At 36.9% G+C, this 20076-nt stretch overlaps 1 protein-coding gene across 2 annotated transcripts; it reads left to right on the top strand.

The window, feature by feature from the left end:
* The first annotated feature begins 465 nt into the window (after positions 1-465).
* On the top strand, positions 466-3546 carry LOC143739420 (zona pellucida sperm-binding protein 3-like). 2 transcript variants are annotated; one of them, XM_077231935.1, is made up of 8 exons: positions 466-866; positions 1274-1389; positions 1486-1577; positions 1667-1844; positions 2119-2236; positions 2420-2499; positions 2641-2753; positions 3034-3546. In XM_077231935.1, the coding sequence occupies exons 1-8, from the start codon at positions 483-485 to the stop codon at positions 3084-3086; spliced, it is 1134 nt and encodes a 377-aa protein (XP_077088050.1). In that variant the 5' UTR covers positions 466-482; the 3' UTR covers positions 3087-3546. The 2 variants fall into 2 exon arrangements, with proteins under 2 accessions (XP_077088050.1, XP_077088051.1); XM_077231936.1 differs by having other exon boundaries at positions 783-866; positions 1268-1389.
* The last annotated feature ends 16530 nt before the right edge of the window (positions 3547-20076 follow it).

Here is a 20076-nt window from a genome sequence, read left to right as displayed (position 1 = left end):
CACAAACTACCCATAACACTATAACCTGCATGGCTTTAAGGAAATAGCTTTTTAACATCTAAGTGGATTGAATAATGGAATTAACATAGAACAAAATGTATAGCAATTGTGTTGCTATACATTTTATATAGCAATCTTTTTAATTAATTTGAACAAGCAGCAAACATCTTTTCTCACTCTTTTTTTCAGTGCACTTATTTTGGCCAGTGATTCATGCCTTACTTCCATATAAAAACAGTAGCCTAACATGTCGCCGATGTAGGGCCTAAACCTACAGAAAGAGTCACTGAATAATTTTATTGAATTTTTGAACAATTCTTTAGTGAATGGATTCAAAAAATTACTGGGTCGAATCAAAATTAATTATCAATTAAGAATCAATTAAGACCAACTGCGTAATTGAATAGATAGGCTCCCTTAAAATGCACCTATAAATGAGAATTCCCAATTTCTGCTTCGCTTGTATGCTGGTTCTTCCAGCAATGATGATGTCATATGGTAAACTTATAGGAACAATTGTTATATTAAGTATATGCATTGCAGGCGCCATTCGTAATTTAAAGGAAGGTCCGATGATAGGGCCAGATTCTAGACAGTACAAAGTTATATCTTCACCAATTGTGGATCCTACCGATGATAGTACAGACGTGCCCTTGAGCAGAGCAGCACCTGTGCAGGTGCTTTGCACTGAGCGAAGCATGATTGTGCTCATCAGAGCGGACCTTCACTTCAACGGCCGTCATGTCACTCCTGAAGAGTTTAGCCTCGGTCAACCGTGCTCAACCGAGAACTGCAAAGCCACTCAGTATGGTGATACTGAATATGTGATAAAAGCAGATTTGCACCAGTGCGGCTCTGAATTATCGGTATGCAAGAGTTCTTTGGTTTGGTTTGGTTTTGTTGTGTTTTGATACAAATGTTCTTTTTTGAGGAGAATTAAGTTAAATATCATTTGACAAGTCTTCACCTTTATTTATGTAGCGCTTTTTACAATACAGATTGTTTCAAAGCAGCTTTACAGTGATAACAGGAAAATAAAGCAACAAAGTTAATTTTGGCTGTACTGCAGATCTAGAAGAAAATAGTGTCATAGTCCATTTGTTAATTCATCTAAATTGTCACTGGGTAAAACGGATGCCATCGACCCGTTCAGTTCTCATAAAATGGTGTCAATGCAGGCAGATCAATAATATTGTTGAATATTAAGTCATCTTGTCAGTGTATGTCAAGAAAAGGACCGCATCTCCGTATTTTAATATAATTTCATTTTTAGATTGCTGGAGATCATTTGGTTTATTCAAACCAACTGATCTACACCCCTATGCAGAACAGCTTCGGTATTGTAAGGACAAGCACCGCTTCTATTCCTATTGAATGTCGCTACAAAAGGTATGAACTTTATCTGTCTGGTTATAATCAAATACCTCTTCATTTCTGCTGTCTTGCTGCCTTCCTACTGTATATTTGCCACGGTGTATGTCTCAGGACCCACTTTGTAAGCAGTATTGATGTGAAGCCTTCCTGGCCTACCACATCAGCTCTGGAATTGATTGGTTTCTCCTTTCATCTTATGAATGGTATGTTTAGGAATCAATTAAATTTAAAAAGTGGGGGTTTCCTGTTTGTTTGTTTGTTTTTATTTATTTCCCCCCTTACTACTTTTTAGATGATTGGAGGACTAAAAGGTCATCCTATGTGTACCACCTTGGGGAAGTGATGAATATCCAGGCTTCTTTCTTGATGGCTGAGCATGCTCCCTTCAGATTAGTAATGGACAGTTGCGTGGTCACTCTGGAGCCTAATGCCGCATCCGTGCCACGCTATGTGTTCGTTCAGAACCATGGGTCAGTCAGGATTTGGGATTCTAGTGCAATGAATACAAGACCATAATATCAGAAGTAAATGTACACATCTTTGGCCAATAAACCATTATTTTTATAATTGAATGTTGAATGAATAGTTCATTCATTATTATGTTTTGAATGGTTTCATCTGTTTGAATTTAACTGAATTGCACATGTACTTTGCATTATTACCACTCATGAGGTGCTGTAAAACTTAAGAAAACTAGTATTTGTATTTAAATAACAAATTGAATTTCTGTCCCTTATGTGGTAGATGTCTTGTCGACTCTAAAGTGCCAGACTCTAGTGCCCGTTTCATGCCCAGAAAACTAAATCACGTGCTTCAGATGCAGATAAATGCTTTCCGTTTCCACGAAGACCACCGGAATGCAGTGAGTCCTATATAAACTAAAACATTTCACTCTTCAGTGTTATAGAACAGTGTTTTGAGAGAAGTACAACATTTTTTTTCCCTTTTACAGTAGTTGGGACCTATCACTTCTCATTAGTAAATTGCTTTGGATTAAAAAAAAGTATTCTAAATGAACACAAATTAATAAATCTTTACTCTATAGATCTATATTACATGCCAGCTGAAGATTGTTGAAGTGGAGTTGAATATCATGAACAAGGCCTGTACCCATTCTGGAAATGGGTATGAGTGATTTGTATGTTAACCTAAGGGTATAAGAGAACTAAAATTCCAAATATAATTGTTTGAAATGCAGTATTTGCATTAGATAACATCTCTGATATTTGATGTCTTCTGACTCAGTTGACTTGTTGCTTTCTGAAGGTGGCTCAGTGTGGATGGCAAGGATGAGGTTTGTGAATGCTGTGAGAATACTTGTGATGTCATCAACCAGAAACATATTGGCAAATGGAGTCCAAAAAGGTCAGTCAGTAGAGGTAAGCTTTAACCTAGGCCACATCATGCCAACAAAAGGCAGTACCATGTGTTGTATACAGTTTCTTCAGTTTTCTGTGGAGAGGAGACTATCAAAACTTTCAAGAAGCAGCGGAATATGAGCCTCTTTCCACATACACTTTGCTAATCTACAACCATAAAAACCATGGAAAACTCTTTTCTACATTTCACCTCTGCTCCTTGCTACCTTTCGTTGAATACTATGAATATCATTGACTCTGACTAATTTTTTTGTGTTGTTGTTTTTCTTTCTCCTTTCAGATACAACAGAGTCCAACACTGTGTTGCTTGGTCCCATAACCGTTCTTGGCTAAATTCTGTGCAATTCATGAAAAATAAAAAATGTTTGTCTGTCAATCTCTTTGCATTTTTAATGTTTTAACCACTTAATTTGAAGATGTGGTGGTTCTGCAGAAGTGTCTACCACTGTTTAAAATGGGGTCCGTTTATAATTTGGGCTGGTCTGAATGCTCAAATCAAGCAAACAAAATCATTTTACATGCTGTCACAGAAACCAAATAGATCTCCAAATAAAAATCACTGATTCTTGAGATAAGGGACAAAACATGTTTTAGAACATGGTTTTGTTTTAATATATTATTATTACCAATATATTTGTAGACAAAGGTATCTGCTAATGAATCCTGTAAGTGAACTGTTTTTTTCAGAAAATGTTTTTTTTTTTTAAATGTACATTTCACTTCATCGCTTAATTTGTCAACTCTGTCAGATGCATTAAAAGCATGCTATTTTAATTTGATCAATCCAACAAAAGTAAAGTCTTCAGTTATATAAAAATGGTGTTCCATAAAGGAGTTAAGTGAAATACATTCTCTACATTTTTATCCTGGGCTATAATGTACAATCCAGTTCCTAAATGCCTTAATTCTCTACACTCCTTTTTAATATTAAACGTATATCCAATGTTCATGCACTGAAAAAATTTGGAGTAGGATTTACTTGAAATAAGCTAGGCAACTTTTTCCACTCAGAAAATGCTAGTAAATTTACACAGATTTGCCAAGTAAAAACCTAAACATATTTATCAGTAGCTTTAATTAGAAATCTTTAAGTTAAAATTTACTTGAAAAAGGAATTAAGTAAACTTTATTTAAACTAGTTAAGTGAAAGTAACAAAGAAAATAAGTAATTTTAACTTGGCTAGTAAAAGGTTGATTATTATCGATTTAGTTGAAATTTCCTTTGCATTACATTTCACTCAAACAATTTTATTGAATTATACCAGTCATTTATAGTATGTGTTTTACTTAGAGTATCTAAGTAATTTATACTTCATCATGTCAGATGTTAAGCATGATGTGAATGCAAAGACCTCAATACTTGGTAGACAATACACAATGACGGTAACATTTGATGGATCGTTTTTGTGTTTGAATGTGTCATTTTGAGCAGAAAATTTACTCGAAATGTCACAAAATGGCAAGTTACTAATCCTGACAACAAAAGCAATGATAAAACAGTGTAAATACAGCTGGAAACCAGTGAAAAATGAACCTCATTAATTATGCAAGGTCCAGTGCATGATGGGAACCCCAGTATCAGAAAAGTTGAGTAATTTTTACTAAATTTTATTGAGTTGATATTTACGCTTTCATTTCTACTCGCTTGAATTAAGTACTGATATGGAATTTACTTAGTTTTTTTTAATTCTTGCCTGAACTAACTTTTTTCTTGTAAATTACTTTTTTTTTTTCAGTAGTATTTACCTTACCAAAAATCATTTTTTACAGTGTGGGTAAATCAGACATGTGTAGTTCAGTTGATGTTTTAATATTTTAAAACAATAAATGGGACAAATAAAATATTTCAAAATTAACAGTTTCCCTTTAGTTTCCCTAAAGCCACAGATTGGGCCCGTCATCGCTGCTAGCAGCTATATTTATAACTATATAAATATAGTGTGTATACATATTTATATTTTTTAACATTTTTTTTTAATTATAACTGTAGAAATATAGTGTGTGATATATATATATATATATATATATATAATTTATTCTTATTTTATGATACACTCAAACTATTCCACAACAAATCCTTTAAATTTAAAGGATTTAATAAATTTAATTTAGAACAGAAAATGAATTAAAAAAAATAAATAAAACAAGCCAAACGAAATAATTTAAAGGGAAATTAAGCGGTGTAGGGCTCACGTAACCCTCTCATTAGAATCAAAATGTTTCAACATTTGAGATGTATTTGGATGCTACACTATTTATTATCTTTATTATAGGCTTTGTACTTCACTCATGTTCCAAAATCGATGGAAAAAAATAATCTTCTTCACATGCGCAAAAATGTGTTTGATAACATCACAGTGGAGCGGTGCTTACTGGGAATGGTACGAATTGTACAACTGACTATTTAAACAGAGCAGTGTAATTTGTATATGTTAGGTTGACTATTTTATTATTATATTTTATTAAGGCTATAATGAACAGGTTGCCATGTCAAGATTGCAATGCTGGAATGCACAATGTGTGTGTGTGTGTGTGTGTGTGTGTGTGTGTGTGTGTGTGTGTGTGTGTGTGTGTGTGTGTGTGTGTGTGTGTGTGTGTGTGTGTGTGTGTGTGTGTGTGTGTGTGTGCCGCGAACGAACAATGGAGACATAAAAACATACTCCGTCATTCTGTTTATACAGCATATCATTCAAACTGCAAAGTGTTTACTTATATTTGTGTACGCTCGCTATAAAATTTTCAACGCTTGTCAAACTGTAACCTACAGCTGTCGCCCAACCAAAAATCACTCACACACACACACACACACACACACACACACACACACACACACACACACACACACACACACACACACACACACACACACACACACACACACACACACACACACACACTAACACACACACACACACACACACACACACACACACACACACACACACATTCCAGCATTGCAATTTTAAACACACACTGTTTAAAAGCAAAAAATATATTTATCCAACCTCACACACACTGATGTCTAAATCATACCTACATATTGGGACCAAGTTGAAAAGTGAGTCCTGAGATACACACACATACACTGATGTCTAAATCATACCTACATATTGGCCACATAGTGAACATTGAGTGAGTTAAGAACAAGATAATCGTACTGATTTAAAAAAAAACTTTTAACCCTTGCTGTGAAGTAGAGTTTGACGTGAGACAACACAATAAAACAAACACCTTTCACAGCGGCCATTGCAAGCTGTCCATTTAATCTGCATTTCTTAGTTCTAAACATGCTGAAATAAACCACCAACTAAAAAAACCTATTAGTTTTGCAGTAATATTGCTTCTCCAGACACTCACTAAAACTAAATGTATTTATCATAGAAGCAAAGAGCAACCTATTACATAAAGTACAGATCCACTACTGAATTCACAAGATCGGTTTTATTGCTGTAGCACCAAGCACCATTTATTATAACACAGCATCCCAATTGCAAAAACAAACAAACAAAAAAACATGTGGAAAACATTCTGTGTTAGGCAATGGCATTAGGGTCCCAGAACTGACGCCCCAACAAATTTTTTTTAAACAATTCTTGTAAAAAACAAAGACAACTTTTAAGCCTTAAACTCAAATCGATTTAAAGGGATAGTTCACCCAAAAATGAAAATTCTGTCAGTAATTACTCTCCCTCATGTTGTTCAACCCCGTAAGACCTTCGTTCATCTTCGGAACACAAATTAAGATATTTGTGATTAAATCTGAGAGCTGGATCACTCCTCCATAGGCTTCTAAGTAATCGATATCTGCCATCCCAGAAAGATAGTAAAGACATCGTTAAAATAGTCCAAGTGACTACAGTGGCTCAATCTTAAGTTTATCAAGAGACGAGAATACTTTTTGTTTGCAAAAACAAACCAAAACAACTACTTTATTCAGCTATTCTTTTGCTTCTATGTGGGCCTCTGAGTGAGTTCACGGTGTGTACTCTGTTGTCTTTTCAAAGCAGTAATTCTGTTATTAATATAGAATTTAACAGCAGACCAGTCTCTGTTTTTCAGTGCCTGAGGTTCGGCCAACAGGCATGAGACACAGTCCGTCTTCCCAGGCATGAGACAGCTGTGTATGAAATGCATCATGTGCTTTTCAACCGCTCCAACCTCTTCTTCCGACCACTTCCTTTTGACTTTAGTACCTAATAATAAAAAAAACATTAAATGTAATTCTTTAAATACAAAGCAAATCAGTCAAAGCCAGAGAGAACATTAACATTAAGACCCATAAAATATTGTTACATGCCAATGCTATATACAGGGATTAAAGTGAAAAAAATTCTTCTGACTGAAAATTTTTTTCAGGCCAAGTCATATTCCTTTAACTTTATTTAAATAGTCGAGACCAATATCGTTTTAAGGGGAGATGTTTTAAACCGCTTTAATATTGCCAGTTTGCATATTTTAAAAGCTATTTTAATCTATGAAAAAAAATTACTTAGCTTGACAAATAATCAACCATCTACATAACTTTTCAGTGCATGTTTTTATTTATCTTATAAGACCAAACAATGCTAAATTATATTAATATATAGTTTGTTTAATGGCAAATCGTTTTGGCTGAGGGCAAAGTGAAGTTTCATAACTTTATATATTTAGGCTATTTAACTTTAACTGTGTAGCCTATTAGAGAGCTGACTAATGTTTGACTGAATTGTTTGCTTTATTTCTCATTGTATAGCTTCTTATAGCCTACATATTAGGCTACTTATACTTTTATGGATATTATTGATAATTAAAACTGACATTTAACAAAAAGCAACAGGGTTGTGTAATGTTATATATTCTAAAATATATAAAATATTCTTTATATATTTTACTATGCATTCTCTTGTATGTGTACATGCATAATAAAATAAAATGATACAACCCTGTCTCTGTTTGTTAAGTTTGTCAGTTTTAATGATCAATAATGTTTCATATTTTTAAAATGAAAACAAAAAGAAGCAGGGTTGTGTTTTATATTGCGTGTTGTTATAAATATATGGAGTGAAGATAATCAATGTGCGTTATCTGAACCACATTTGTGTGGCCATATACGCCTAATATGTTTATGATAATATGTTCATTTATAAATGAAAAGAGGTGTTTTGTATATATTTCGTTTTGTTGTTGATGAAAAGAGGCAGAGTTGTATTTTATACCATATTTCATTTTATTGTTGACTAAAATATACATAAAGAGATAACCGGAGTAGCCAGAGCGAGATGAGTGACGAAACCAAGATCGGCGCGGATCCGTTTGCAGAATAACCGGACTCGCGTCCTCGGGAGTTCGTTCTCCCGAGTCGAACTTGCCAAGTCCGAACTATCAAGGACGCAAGTCCGAGGTTTTTGTAGCCTATTGGTATTGAGAAACGGCCAATATTGACCCGCGTTCTGTTTTCTTATCATGCGCCGTGCACGTTTGCGTTGACGTAATATGCACGCAAACGCACCAGGGTTCGATAGAATTAAGTTGAACGTGAAACCAGACCAACGCTGCGGGGGGCGCAGGGAACAAACTCGCTCGGATTCGGACCGCAGCAAACCAGCTGTAGCCTGACATGCACTTCTCCAAAACTAAGATTAATTGAGTGAACACGGAGCAGTTTTTCCGTGAGCGGGAATTGAAAACCCGGACTGGACCATAAGCGAAGTGATTACAGAATGTTAGAGTGGAGAGAGGAACGTGCTTTCGCTCCGATCCAGGCTTTATCACATCCCCCTCAGCAGGGTGAATACACCTCGTCTTTCCTTAATTTAAGACCTATTCAAACTAAAATTAAGACATTTATCACACTATTTGAGAAATGAAAGCCTATTTACGGCCTTAACATTATGAAAAGTGAATTTAAGACATTAAGGACAGACGGGAACCCTGCAATTGACGGAAATCCGTCATAGACTCGCTGCAATTAACGGAAATCCGTCGTAGCGACGGAGAACTTTAATCCCTGTATATAGTAATTCTCTGTTTTTGAGAGTGTCATGGCTCAAAAGGGCTCAAGATACTGCGTATCCATAAATGTAATGCATCTAGAGCAGGCAAGTTGAGCAACAACTCCCTTTCCACCAAATTACTGAAGTCTAAATCATACATATTGGCCCCATGTTTAAAAGTGAGCCCTGGGATACACACACACACACACACTCATGTCTAAATCATACCTACATATTGGGACCATGGTGAACACTAAGCCCTTAGATACACACACACACACTGATGTCTAGATCATACCTACATATTGGGACCATGGTGTAGGGTATGAGCGCAGAATCATGGAGTCAGCATTCCTTAACACAATAAACACACGTTAACAGGGGTTTCTAAAGCCCCAACCTATGACTCTTCCAATTCTAAATCTTCCGTTAGCGCCAGCCAGTCTGGAGGGTAGATTAGTTTGTGACACCTTTACAGCGTAATGAGTCCCCACAGAGATCCTCGCGCGATCCTGATTTGTTCGCGAGCCAACATCCAAGAAGACCGTTATCTCCAAACCCCCCCCCCCAGCGAGGAAGGAATGCCAGATGCGCAAATGGACAACACACACTCACACACACACACACATATATGCATCTGTAACATTAAAACCCAGAAATGAGTGATTATGAAATGTAAACATGATGTATTCCTGTACGTTTGAAGTTTATACTGTATCCTGTCTATCTAGGACTGTTAGTTATGTAGTTGAACCTTGCGGACTTCTATAAAGGTCTAAGAGTTTATATATATCCTTGTATGCGTAACAAACACGGAGTGATTGGTATTAAACGAAATCGCTCAACTTGCTCGAGCCAAATATATGTAAGAAGTTAATGAAAAATATAGTTTACTATGTTTTCCATCTTTGGAGTGAAAAGAGACCAAAACTAACATCACTGGTGTTCTTAGATAACGGCGTTTACGACCCAAAGGAATGTTCACAGAACTGCCACCCTCTTTGAATTCTAACCAAGGAGGAGAAATGAATCCTGTATTCATATATATACAGTATATGCTATTATATATCCACTTGAGAATTGTATGAACAATGTATCTAAGTTCCCTATTTCATGAGTTGCCTTTTTGTGGTTTGGTCTATGTTTCTCGACAACTCTAATGCGATAATGTTTTAAACTTGGCCAACTAATGTTTAACCAAATCCATTTGTGGCAAGTTTGGTCTTGATAAACTCCAATCTTCATTCCCCATTTGTTAATTGACATTACATTTTGCTAAACTTGTGACACATTAGTATTATAAGAATTGTGAAGATTCTGCTCTTAAACACCCTAATTTCGTCGGTTTCAAATGTCTCTCTCTTAGACAAAGAGCAATAAAAACCAAAGTCCCGCCTGTGAAATTCCAACCCTCTAATTGGCCAAGTCAACAGGAAGAGGCCGGATTTCTCCAAGGTGATAAATGACGCTTCCCCCCTCCGCTCGCTCTGTTACTTTTGACTGTCAAAAATGTAGGGTCTCGCCTCCGGGCGAGCTCTTCGCCTTTCTTTTATTTGTTTGTAGTTTAGTTTGTGTTTTTCAGTCTTAGATAAGTCTCCGTGTTTAATTCCAATCGACGAGTGAAAAGAACACCGCGTGACATATCTCTTCAGCAAATCCATCTACAAGAGACCTTTAAACGAGCGCGCGCTCGTTTTGAAGGAGAAACACGCGCACGTGACCACGTGTCGAGAGACGCACACACGCTTCTTCACCAGCCATGCGAAGATGTGACGTTAACTCCGCGTGATTTCCCCGTAGAGATCTTTATTTCTTTTCTTTGTTAGTCAAAGTTTTGTTTTCCGTAGTCGACTCTGTTCACTTCCACAAAGTGAAACAAACTTAGCCGAACTATTTTCCTTTGGTAATGTTACCCCAAAGACTTGGAAACTCCGTTCAACGCGCGCCAAGCAGCACCCAGTGACGCTTCCTAAAGGACTCCGCTCACGCACGCGCAGGAATGCCGCGACACAGAGAGACCCAGAAACTTAAGTATATCTCTTTATAGAGCTTCTAAGAAGCATTAAGATGATGTTTTTGTGTTGTCACAGGCAGGGGACTGTCAGGGGAATGTTGCCAATGCTCTCTCTCTCTCTCTCTCTCTCTCTCTCTCTCTGTCCCTTCCCCTCTCACACGTGTTTCCATTGTCCACACTCTATGCATTTCTCATTCATCGATGCCTTATCGTGTATTGTTGTTTATTATGTTTGTAAATACATATATCCCATGTAACCGTAGTAAATACATAAGTAGTTCTGCCTTATTAAATTCATTATATTCATCTGATTGATGTACTGCCTTTTTGCTCATTTAAGTCCCTTAAGTGCCAAAAGATCTTATAGCAACAAGCTTACAAATTAAAGATACTTTAAAGAGTATGTGTTTATAGGGCAGGAAACCCAATTCTTGTGGCCACAGAATTGCTTTTCCTGAAATCCTATAAAGTAAGATGATATTGTGGATTCCCACAGATATTAGTCTGACAATTGAGCTAATTAATTTTGCCTGGTTTGTAAAACGTGGTCCGTGCAGGTAATTGCAATCAACTTGTGGTTAAGTGCAAGGATACACAAGCATGCATGCAAGTAAAATTACATATCATCCCTTATCGGGAGTTTTATTAACATGTAAGACTGATCTAATCCAAACATGTATGAATAATTATTAATTACCAATTATTAATTATGATATGCAAATTCCCCATGGATTAGATCCACCCAGAGTCTTTACAATGGTGAACACTAAGCCCTGAGATACACACACACACACATGTTGGTGCAACAGCATTATGAGGACTCTCCATAGGCATAATGGTTTTTATACTGGACAAACTGTATATTCTATCCCCCTTCACTGCCCCTATCCCTAAACCTACCCGTCACAGGAGACATTCTGCAGTTTTACATTTTTAATAAAACATTGTTTTTTATGTTTTTTAAGCTATTTGAATTATGAGGACTTTTGAAATGTCCTCATAAACCACCTATAAGTTGTAATACCAGTGTAATACACATGTCATTATACAAATTTGTGTCCTCATAAATCACATAAACCAACCACACACACACACACACACACACACACACACACACACACACACACACACACACACACACACACACTGATGTCTAGATCATACCTACATATTGGGACCATGGTGAACACTAAGCCCTGAGATACACACACACACACTGATGTCTAAATCATACCTAAATATTGGGACCATGGTGAACACTAAGCCCTGAGATACACACACACACACACACACTGATGTCTAGATCATACCTACATATTGGGACCATGGTGAACACTAAGCCCTGAGATACACACACACACACACTGATGTCTAAATCATACCTACATATTTGGACCATGGTGAACACTAAGCCCTGAGATACACACACACACACTTAGGCCTGTCTAGGGGTGTGACGATAACGGCATCACTGCAATACCGCGTGAATGAGATGCCTACCGCAGTGTGAGGTCATCACTGCACTTCTTTTTTTCTGCTGAAAGTTTTCTGTACCTCTTACTTCGTTATGTTGGGCGACGTTCCTCTCGTTACTTTATTTTAATGCAATACATGTTGTTAAATGTGTAGTTTATTCCAAGCGCGCTGTATCTTTTTTTTATGGGCATGAGCGATGGTCAATTCACAAATGAATCACTCTTTTGAGTCGATTCTGTTTAAAGACTTCATCAAACAAGTTGGCAGATCTGTCTAAATCGGTTCGCGAATCAGTTTGAATGATCTGTTCAGTTTCCTGCACAGTTTCCTGAAGCGCGTTCAATCACACTCGACTCGGAGTCGTAACAGGAAGATTTAAAAACATCAAGAGCGTTGGATGAAGTGGCCGTGGATCTACAGTTTAGTCTAGTGAAAGCAAATCTGCAAATGCATCATATTTTTGCCAGCGATGAAGATCTTTATTAGTTGAACATCTTCGTAAGCTGTCTGTGAATGAATGATTCCACAGGACGATACATTCGATTTCATTTCATTCAGGTAATACATTTTACAACCAAACAGATAGATTATTACGCGACGATAGCGCTACTACAAAGTATAACATTATCCGTTTTTTGGACATATACATTTATTTATAGGCTACATTAAATAATCTTGTCCACAGTTTATGAAATGAACCCCACCCCACGGTAATGTGTGTGTATTGCGCAGTGGCGTGCGAACTCGACTTGAAAAATGCCTTTGCCTGCCTTAGACACTGTCAGTTAACCAGTTTAAACATGCTTGCAGAAATAAACATTTGATTACATTTTGGAGAACAGACAGAAGAAGATCCGTCGATGTGCATTTGATCGTTGTTTGTGTTCAGATGTTCAGTAACGTTAGCGGTCATGGGCGCGAGCACACGTGTAGAGTTAACTCTTTCTTCTCTGTGTCAATGGTTCCCTTTACATGCCTTTGAATGCAAAACTCTGCAGAGTCACTTTATTTCGACATTGTCTAATAATCCAAATGTAGTTGTAATTTTCCTTGTGGTTTGTTGTGGTTTTCCTGTCACAAAACCTGAAGACCGAAAAATAAAGCAGCAGGACTAGACGATTCACTTAAGCGGTGAATCTATTCTATTATTGCTCTTTTATTTTGCACTTTAAAAAAAATGTTCTTTATGTTTAGCCTAATTAATAGTTAATTATTTTATTTACAATTTAATATAAATGCTAATTTGCTGTTAATAATAAAGAAAACTGCTTTATAATGATTAAAAAAGGTTGTTTAAGTTTAGCATAATTCATAGTTCATTATTAATATTTACAATTTAATACAAATGTTAATTTGTTTATTTGTTAATAAAGAATACTGCTTTATAATTATTCATTTCCATTGTCATTTACAAGCTACATGCGTTCTTGATCGCGTCTGCAGTGTGACACGGTGCGGGTGTACTCGGTGGCAGATCTGTACAAACTCAGATCTGTAATTACAACTCCGCTGACGCTGCATAATCATCCGGATCTACTACGCCGACCGAAATACACTCATCGCGGGTCTCATCGGAATATCAAAATCAACTCTGCCAATCCTGAACGTGGTGGACAAATTCGGTCTTTTTGGTCTTTAAATCCAAGACTGCCTAAAAATGCTGGGAGGTCTGTCGATTATGAAGTGCTCGCTCTGGTGCCCAGGTCAGATTTCAAGCCTTCCCCACTCTGCTCTACTCTTTTTAACGTTCGGTCACTCAACAACAAGACATCTGTTATTCACGAACTTATTAAAGACCAAAACACTGATTTTATGTCCTTAACTGAGACTTGGCAGAAGCCTAATGACTTTTTTCATCTAAATCAAGCAACACCTGTTGGATATTCCTATATATGCAAACCTCGCTGCTCTGGTAAAGGGGGTGGTCTTGCACTTATTCATCGTGACTGCAATAAAGTTTGTCCGATTTCTATATCAGAGCCATCATCATTTGAAATTTTGGCAGTACAACTCAAAGGTTCAACTCCCACTATTGTTGTCACAATTTATAGACCACCAAAGGCATCTACTATGAACTTATTCTTTACAGAATTTTCTACCATCTTAACACATCTGTGTACCCTGTCTCCGAACATCGTGTTGATGGGAGATTTTAACATTCATTTTGACAACACTACTAATACTCAATATAATGATTTTAAATCAATTCTGTATTGTGCTGACTTTGTGCAGTATGTTAATTTTCCAACACATAGCAAGGGACATATTTTAGATCTTGTATGTTGTTCAGGTGTCAAACCTTTTAATTTTACTTATACTGAATCTTCTATCTCAGATCATAAGCCCATTTTATTTAATATCTCTCTTCCATTGTCTAAAGTTAAGCCACAACGCTCTGTTTCATTTCGTAATATTAAGAATATTGATCTTGATGTTCTGGATGGAATGATTGATTACTCTGTAAACAGATGTTGTTTTAATTACCTACATCTGACTTGGTAAATTTTTATAATAACAGTTTGTCTCAAATACTTGACAATGTGGCTCCTGTGAGAACTCGTACTGTATCTTTTGTCAACTCTTCTCCTTGGTATTCTTCTGAGCTCCGTCACCAAACGGCTTTAGGTCGTCGACTGGAGAGACTATGCAAACGAACCGGTCTTGAAGTACACAAACAGATGTATTTTGAGCATCTGGTTTCATATAAGGCTGAATTGGAAAGAGCAAAATCATCTTTTTATGCGAATATCATTGCCAATGGACAAAGTAATACAAGTACTTTATTCAGTACTATTAACAAACTGTTGAAACCTCACAATTCTGTTTCACTTTCTCCCTGTCACTGTGAATCTGTTTCAAATTTTTTTAGATCTAAGATTGAGAATATACATCAAGAACTACTTCATTCTAACTTAATGTCTAGTGATTACCAAAATGTTTGTAATAATCATATCAGTTGGTCTGCAAGTACTTTCTCTAATTTTGAGCTGCCTTCAGTTGATTCCATTACTAAGCTGATCATTAAGTCTAAGTCATCTACTTGCTCACTGGATCCTTTACCTACCGTTTTAGTTAAGTCTTGTATTCATTCAATCTCTCCGATTATTACAGCTATAGTATGTTCATCATTATCTACTGCTACTGTTCCTTCGTCATTAAAAATGGCTTCTATTACTCCAATTCTCAAAAAACCTGGCGCTGATCCTAATGATCTAAAGAATTATAGGCCCATTTCTAATCTTCCTTTTATATCTAAAATACTTGAAAGAATAGTAGCAACTCAACTTGAGTCATACTTGCAAGATAATGACATTTTTGAGCATTTTCAGTCGGGATTTAGATCGAACCATAGTACTGAAACTGCTCTTGTTAAAGTTACAAATGATCTTCTCTTGGCTGCTGATTCTGGTTTCTTGTCTATTTTGATTCTTTTGGATATTAGTGCTGCCTTTGACACTATTAGTCATTCAGCATTACTGGAACGATTGGCTTGTATTGGAGTAGCTAGTAATGTTCTTCTTTGGTTTTCCTCATATTTATGCGACAGGAAACAGTTCGTACAGATTAAGACTGCTCATTCAGAGCCTGTCTCAGTCACTCACGGTGTTCCGCAGGAGTCAGTGTTGGGTCCCCTTTTATTTATTCTTTATATTCTACCCCTTGGTCATATTTTTCATTCTTATGGTATTCATTTTCATTTTTATGCTGATGACACACAAGTATATATATCCACAAAACCTAATGCTTCTCATCCCCCATCTAACCTTACTAAATGTTTGCAGGATGTTAATATATGGATGACTAATAATTTTCTAAAGTTAAATTCTAATAAAACCGAAGCCCTCCTTGTTGGGTCTAGGTCTGTTCTATCTAAAGCTCAACCCTTCACTTTGCTTAATAATAATTGCTCAGTTAACTTTTCCACTCAGGTGAAAAGTCTTGGGGTCATATTTGATGGTTTGCTTTCTTTTAGTTCTCATATTAATACAATTTCACGTGCTGCATCTTTTCATTTACGTAATATTGCTAGACTTCGTTCTTCACTTTCTCAACACTGTACCGAAGTACTCATTCATGCCTTGGTTACATCTCGGATCGATTACTGCAATTCCCTTTTATTTGGAATTCCCGAAAAACAACTACATAGACTACAGTTAATCCAGAACTCAGCAGCCATTTTGTACATTACAAAATATTGCTCCTTACATATAAAGCTCTTCATAATTTGGCACCTCAATATCTGTTAGATCTTTTTCATTTGTATAGACCATCGCGTTCTTTGAGATCCTCTTCTGCAGAATTATTGTCTGTTCCAAACTTCAAGATGAGTTCCTATGGTGGTAGAGCTTTTAGTTGTGTGGCGCCTAAACTATGGAATGCTTTACCACTGCACTTTCGCCAAATGGATTCAATTTCCCATTTTAAAGCTCAGATAAAAACGTATTTGTTTAGATTAGCTTTTAATGATATGATTGTTTGATGTGTAGTTGTAGTGTAGTGCTTTGTTTGTTTTGTATTCTGCCTTGTTTTATATTGTACGGTGTCCTTGAGTGCCCTGAAAGGCGCCTTTTAAATAAAAGGTATTATTATTATTATAATTATTCATTTCCATTGTCATTTACAAGCTACATGCGTTCTTGATCGCGTCTGCAGTGTGACACGGTGCGGGTGATTTTTTTTTTTTTGAGGGGGGGGGGGGGGGGGGGGGTCGGTTAACCGCCAAACCGCGAGATTTGTTGCTTCTTCACCGCGGTAAGAAAAAATCCCATACCGTCACAGCCCTAGGCCTGTCGCGATAGTCAATAAATCAATTAATCGCACGATAAAAAAAAAGAGCTCGATAATTTTTCCGGCCGCGATAATTTCCATTTGCATGCTTGTTTGTTTTCCTCGTCTCTCTCTCTCTCTCTCTCTCTCTCTCTCTCTCTCTCTCTCTCTCTCTCTACCTGTCTGGATGACAACTCTCGGTGAACCCTCAGTTGCATGGTCTTTTGTGTGGGGAGGCGGCGCTTGTCAGTCACGAGCCCCTTTCAAACACACGTTGATCCCGGGAAATTGCCACCTTCTGTGTGAACGCAAACACGAGACGGGATTGATAGATCATACTAGGGCTGCTCGATTATGGAAAACATCATAATCACGATTATTTTGGTCAGTATTGAAATCACGATTATGTAACACGATTATTTCACATGACTTTGGGAACGTGTTGCATTTATTAAAAGACACCTTTCAACAATTCTTAAAAAATCGAAATTTGAACATTTATTGTACTTTTTGAACTATTAAACAGACCTGCAAACTCACAAGTGGTTAAAAAGGTGACATGTTTACAAAGTAATTTGTTGTAGTGGGTCACCAGGGCGTTATTTACCTTTATAAATGCCAATTTATTCAACCTTACTAAATATGTTTTATGTCAAATTCTTACATTTGATCAAATTCAGTTTTAATAAAAAGGGCTGTTATCAAATAAATTAATTTACACTGCAAAATTACAACTGTAAAAATATTATGAGATTAATGTTTAAACAAATAATAAAATAAAAAAATAAAATCAATGATACCTTTAAACAATAAATCAATAGGTGGCGGCAAGTGACTGTCTTAATAAATGAATCATTGAGTCATGCATTAAAACGATTCGTTCAAAATAATGAATCATTCAGTAACGACACAGCGCAATAGTGTTGCTTTTCTTTTGTAACTATTTTCGTCTGTGAAATAGAACAAAACCAGTCAATATTGCGTCTAAAATGTAAGTTACTACATATAAACTAGGCTATTTGTTTATTAAACTTAAAATTCAATGTAACATTTGCAATCGTGATATTATAGAACAGCCCTTAGTCGTGTTATGTTACTTAACTATATCATATATTATTAATAAAAAAAAACTCAACATTTCTACCTCAGTATGTTTCTTCTGTGAGTTTTTGTGTGTGCTGTTAGCGCAGCTTCCAGAAACTATCCATTACCAATCTCTGTTTACACTGACTGTATAAGATCAAAACCATCTCGCGTTTCGATTGGTCGGACAAGTAAAACTCTTTCACTTGAAACTTAAAAATCCCCTTTCCCGGACAAGCAGACAAGTGTTAATGTCGCTCCCTGTGTTCATTCTCGATGTGTTTCGCGCTGTAAAGCGGAACCAATGATCAGGTCACGCGCTCGCGCTGCCGTTTGCTTGAACTGAGGCGCTACAGTGATCGAGCAGAAAGAGATCGCGACAGCTCGAGAGACGTCTATGGTCTTACTCCAGTCTATATTAAATTGGCCAATTGTTATTGTGAAGTTTATTGTGCTTGCAATTTATGACTGTATAGGCTGAGAGAGTTTATGGCTTCGGGAGGGGCGGATGTGCGCGAGTCTTTCAGAACACAAGACAAAATAAAGTGTTCTTGCAAAACAGAACATGGCAAAATAATCGTTTTGACTCAACTGTACTATTTTGGAGATCGTTGGGAGCCAAAATCGAAACTGAAATCGAAATTCGATTAATTGCACAGCCCTAGATCATACCTACATATTGGGACCATGGTGAACACTAAGCCCTGAGATACACACACACACACACACACACTGATGTCTAGATCATACCTACATATTGGGACCATGGTGAACACTAAGCCCTGAGATACACACACACACACACACTGATGTCTAGATCATACCTACATATTGGGACCATGGTGAACACTAAGCCCTGAGATACACACACACACACACACTGATGTCTAGATCATACCTACATATTGGGACCATGGTGAACACTAAGCCCTGAGATACACACACACACACACTGATGTCTAAATCATACCTACATATTGGGACCATGGTGAACACTAAGCCCTGAGATACACACACACACACTGATGTCTAGATCATACCTACATATTGGGACCATGGTGAACACTAAGCCCTGAGATACACACACAAACACACTGATGTCTAGATCATACCTACATATTGGGACCATGGTGAACACTAAGCCCTGAGATACACACACACACACACACTGATGTCTAGATCATACCTACATATTGGGACCATGGTGAACACTAAGCCCTGAGATACACACACACACACATGTTGGTGCAACAGCATTATGAGGACTCTCCATAGGCATAATGGTTTTTATACTGGACAAACTGTATATTCTATCCCCCTACACTGCCCCTATCCCTAAACCTACCCGTCACAGGAGACATTCTGCAGTTTTACATTTTTAATAAAACATTGTTTTTTATGTTTTTTAAGCTATTTGAATTATGAGGACTTTTGAAATGTCCTCATAAACCACCTATAAGTTGTAATACCAGTGTAATACACATGTCATTATACAAATTTGTGTCCTCATAAATCACATAAACCAACACACACACACACACACACACACACACACACACACACACACACACACACACACACACACACACACACACACACACACACACACACACACACTGATGTCTAGATCATACCTACATATTGGGACCATGGTGAACACTAAGCCCTGAGATACACACACACACACTGATGTCTAAATCATACCTACATATTGGGACCATGGTGAAGTGTGAGTCCTAAACTAATCTCGTAATAAAACATGGTTACCTTGTTTGAGATGAGCAACGTCCAGGTCGACCATGGAAGGGGATTTAGGCCTGCCCACATGTGCTTTCTGGGAGCCTATAATGAAGCATTTCAATAATCAATTATTCAACTCTTTACCTGAATAATAAGAACATGCCAATGCTTTATTGTACTTCTTTGCAAGGCTATGTTAATTCTCTTAATACTGCACTCCAGTATCTTTACAACAAATATGGTATTCTTATAACTAACTTAAAAAGCAGAC

Source organism: Siphateles boraxobius, unplaced genomic scaffold (genome assembly GCF_051911475.1).
Source record: "Siphateles boraxobius isolate OS27281-9 unplaced genomic scaffold, OSU_SipBor_1 16, whole genome shotgun sequence".
Taxonomy (NCBI): domain Eukaryota; kingdom Metazoa; phylum Chordata; class Actinopteri; order Cypriniformes; family Leuciscidae; genus Siphateles; species Siphateles boraxobius.
Note: the sequence above shows the minus strand (reverse complement) of the source record. Positions and strands in the feature narration are given on the sequence as shown.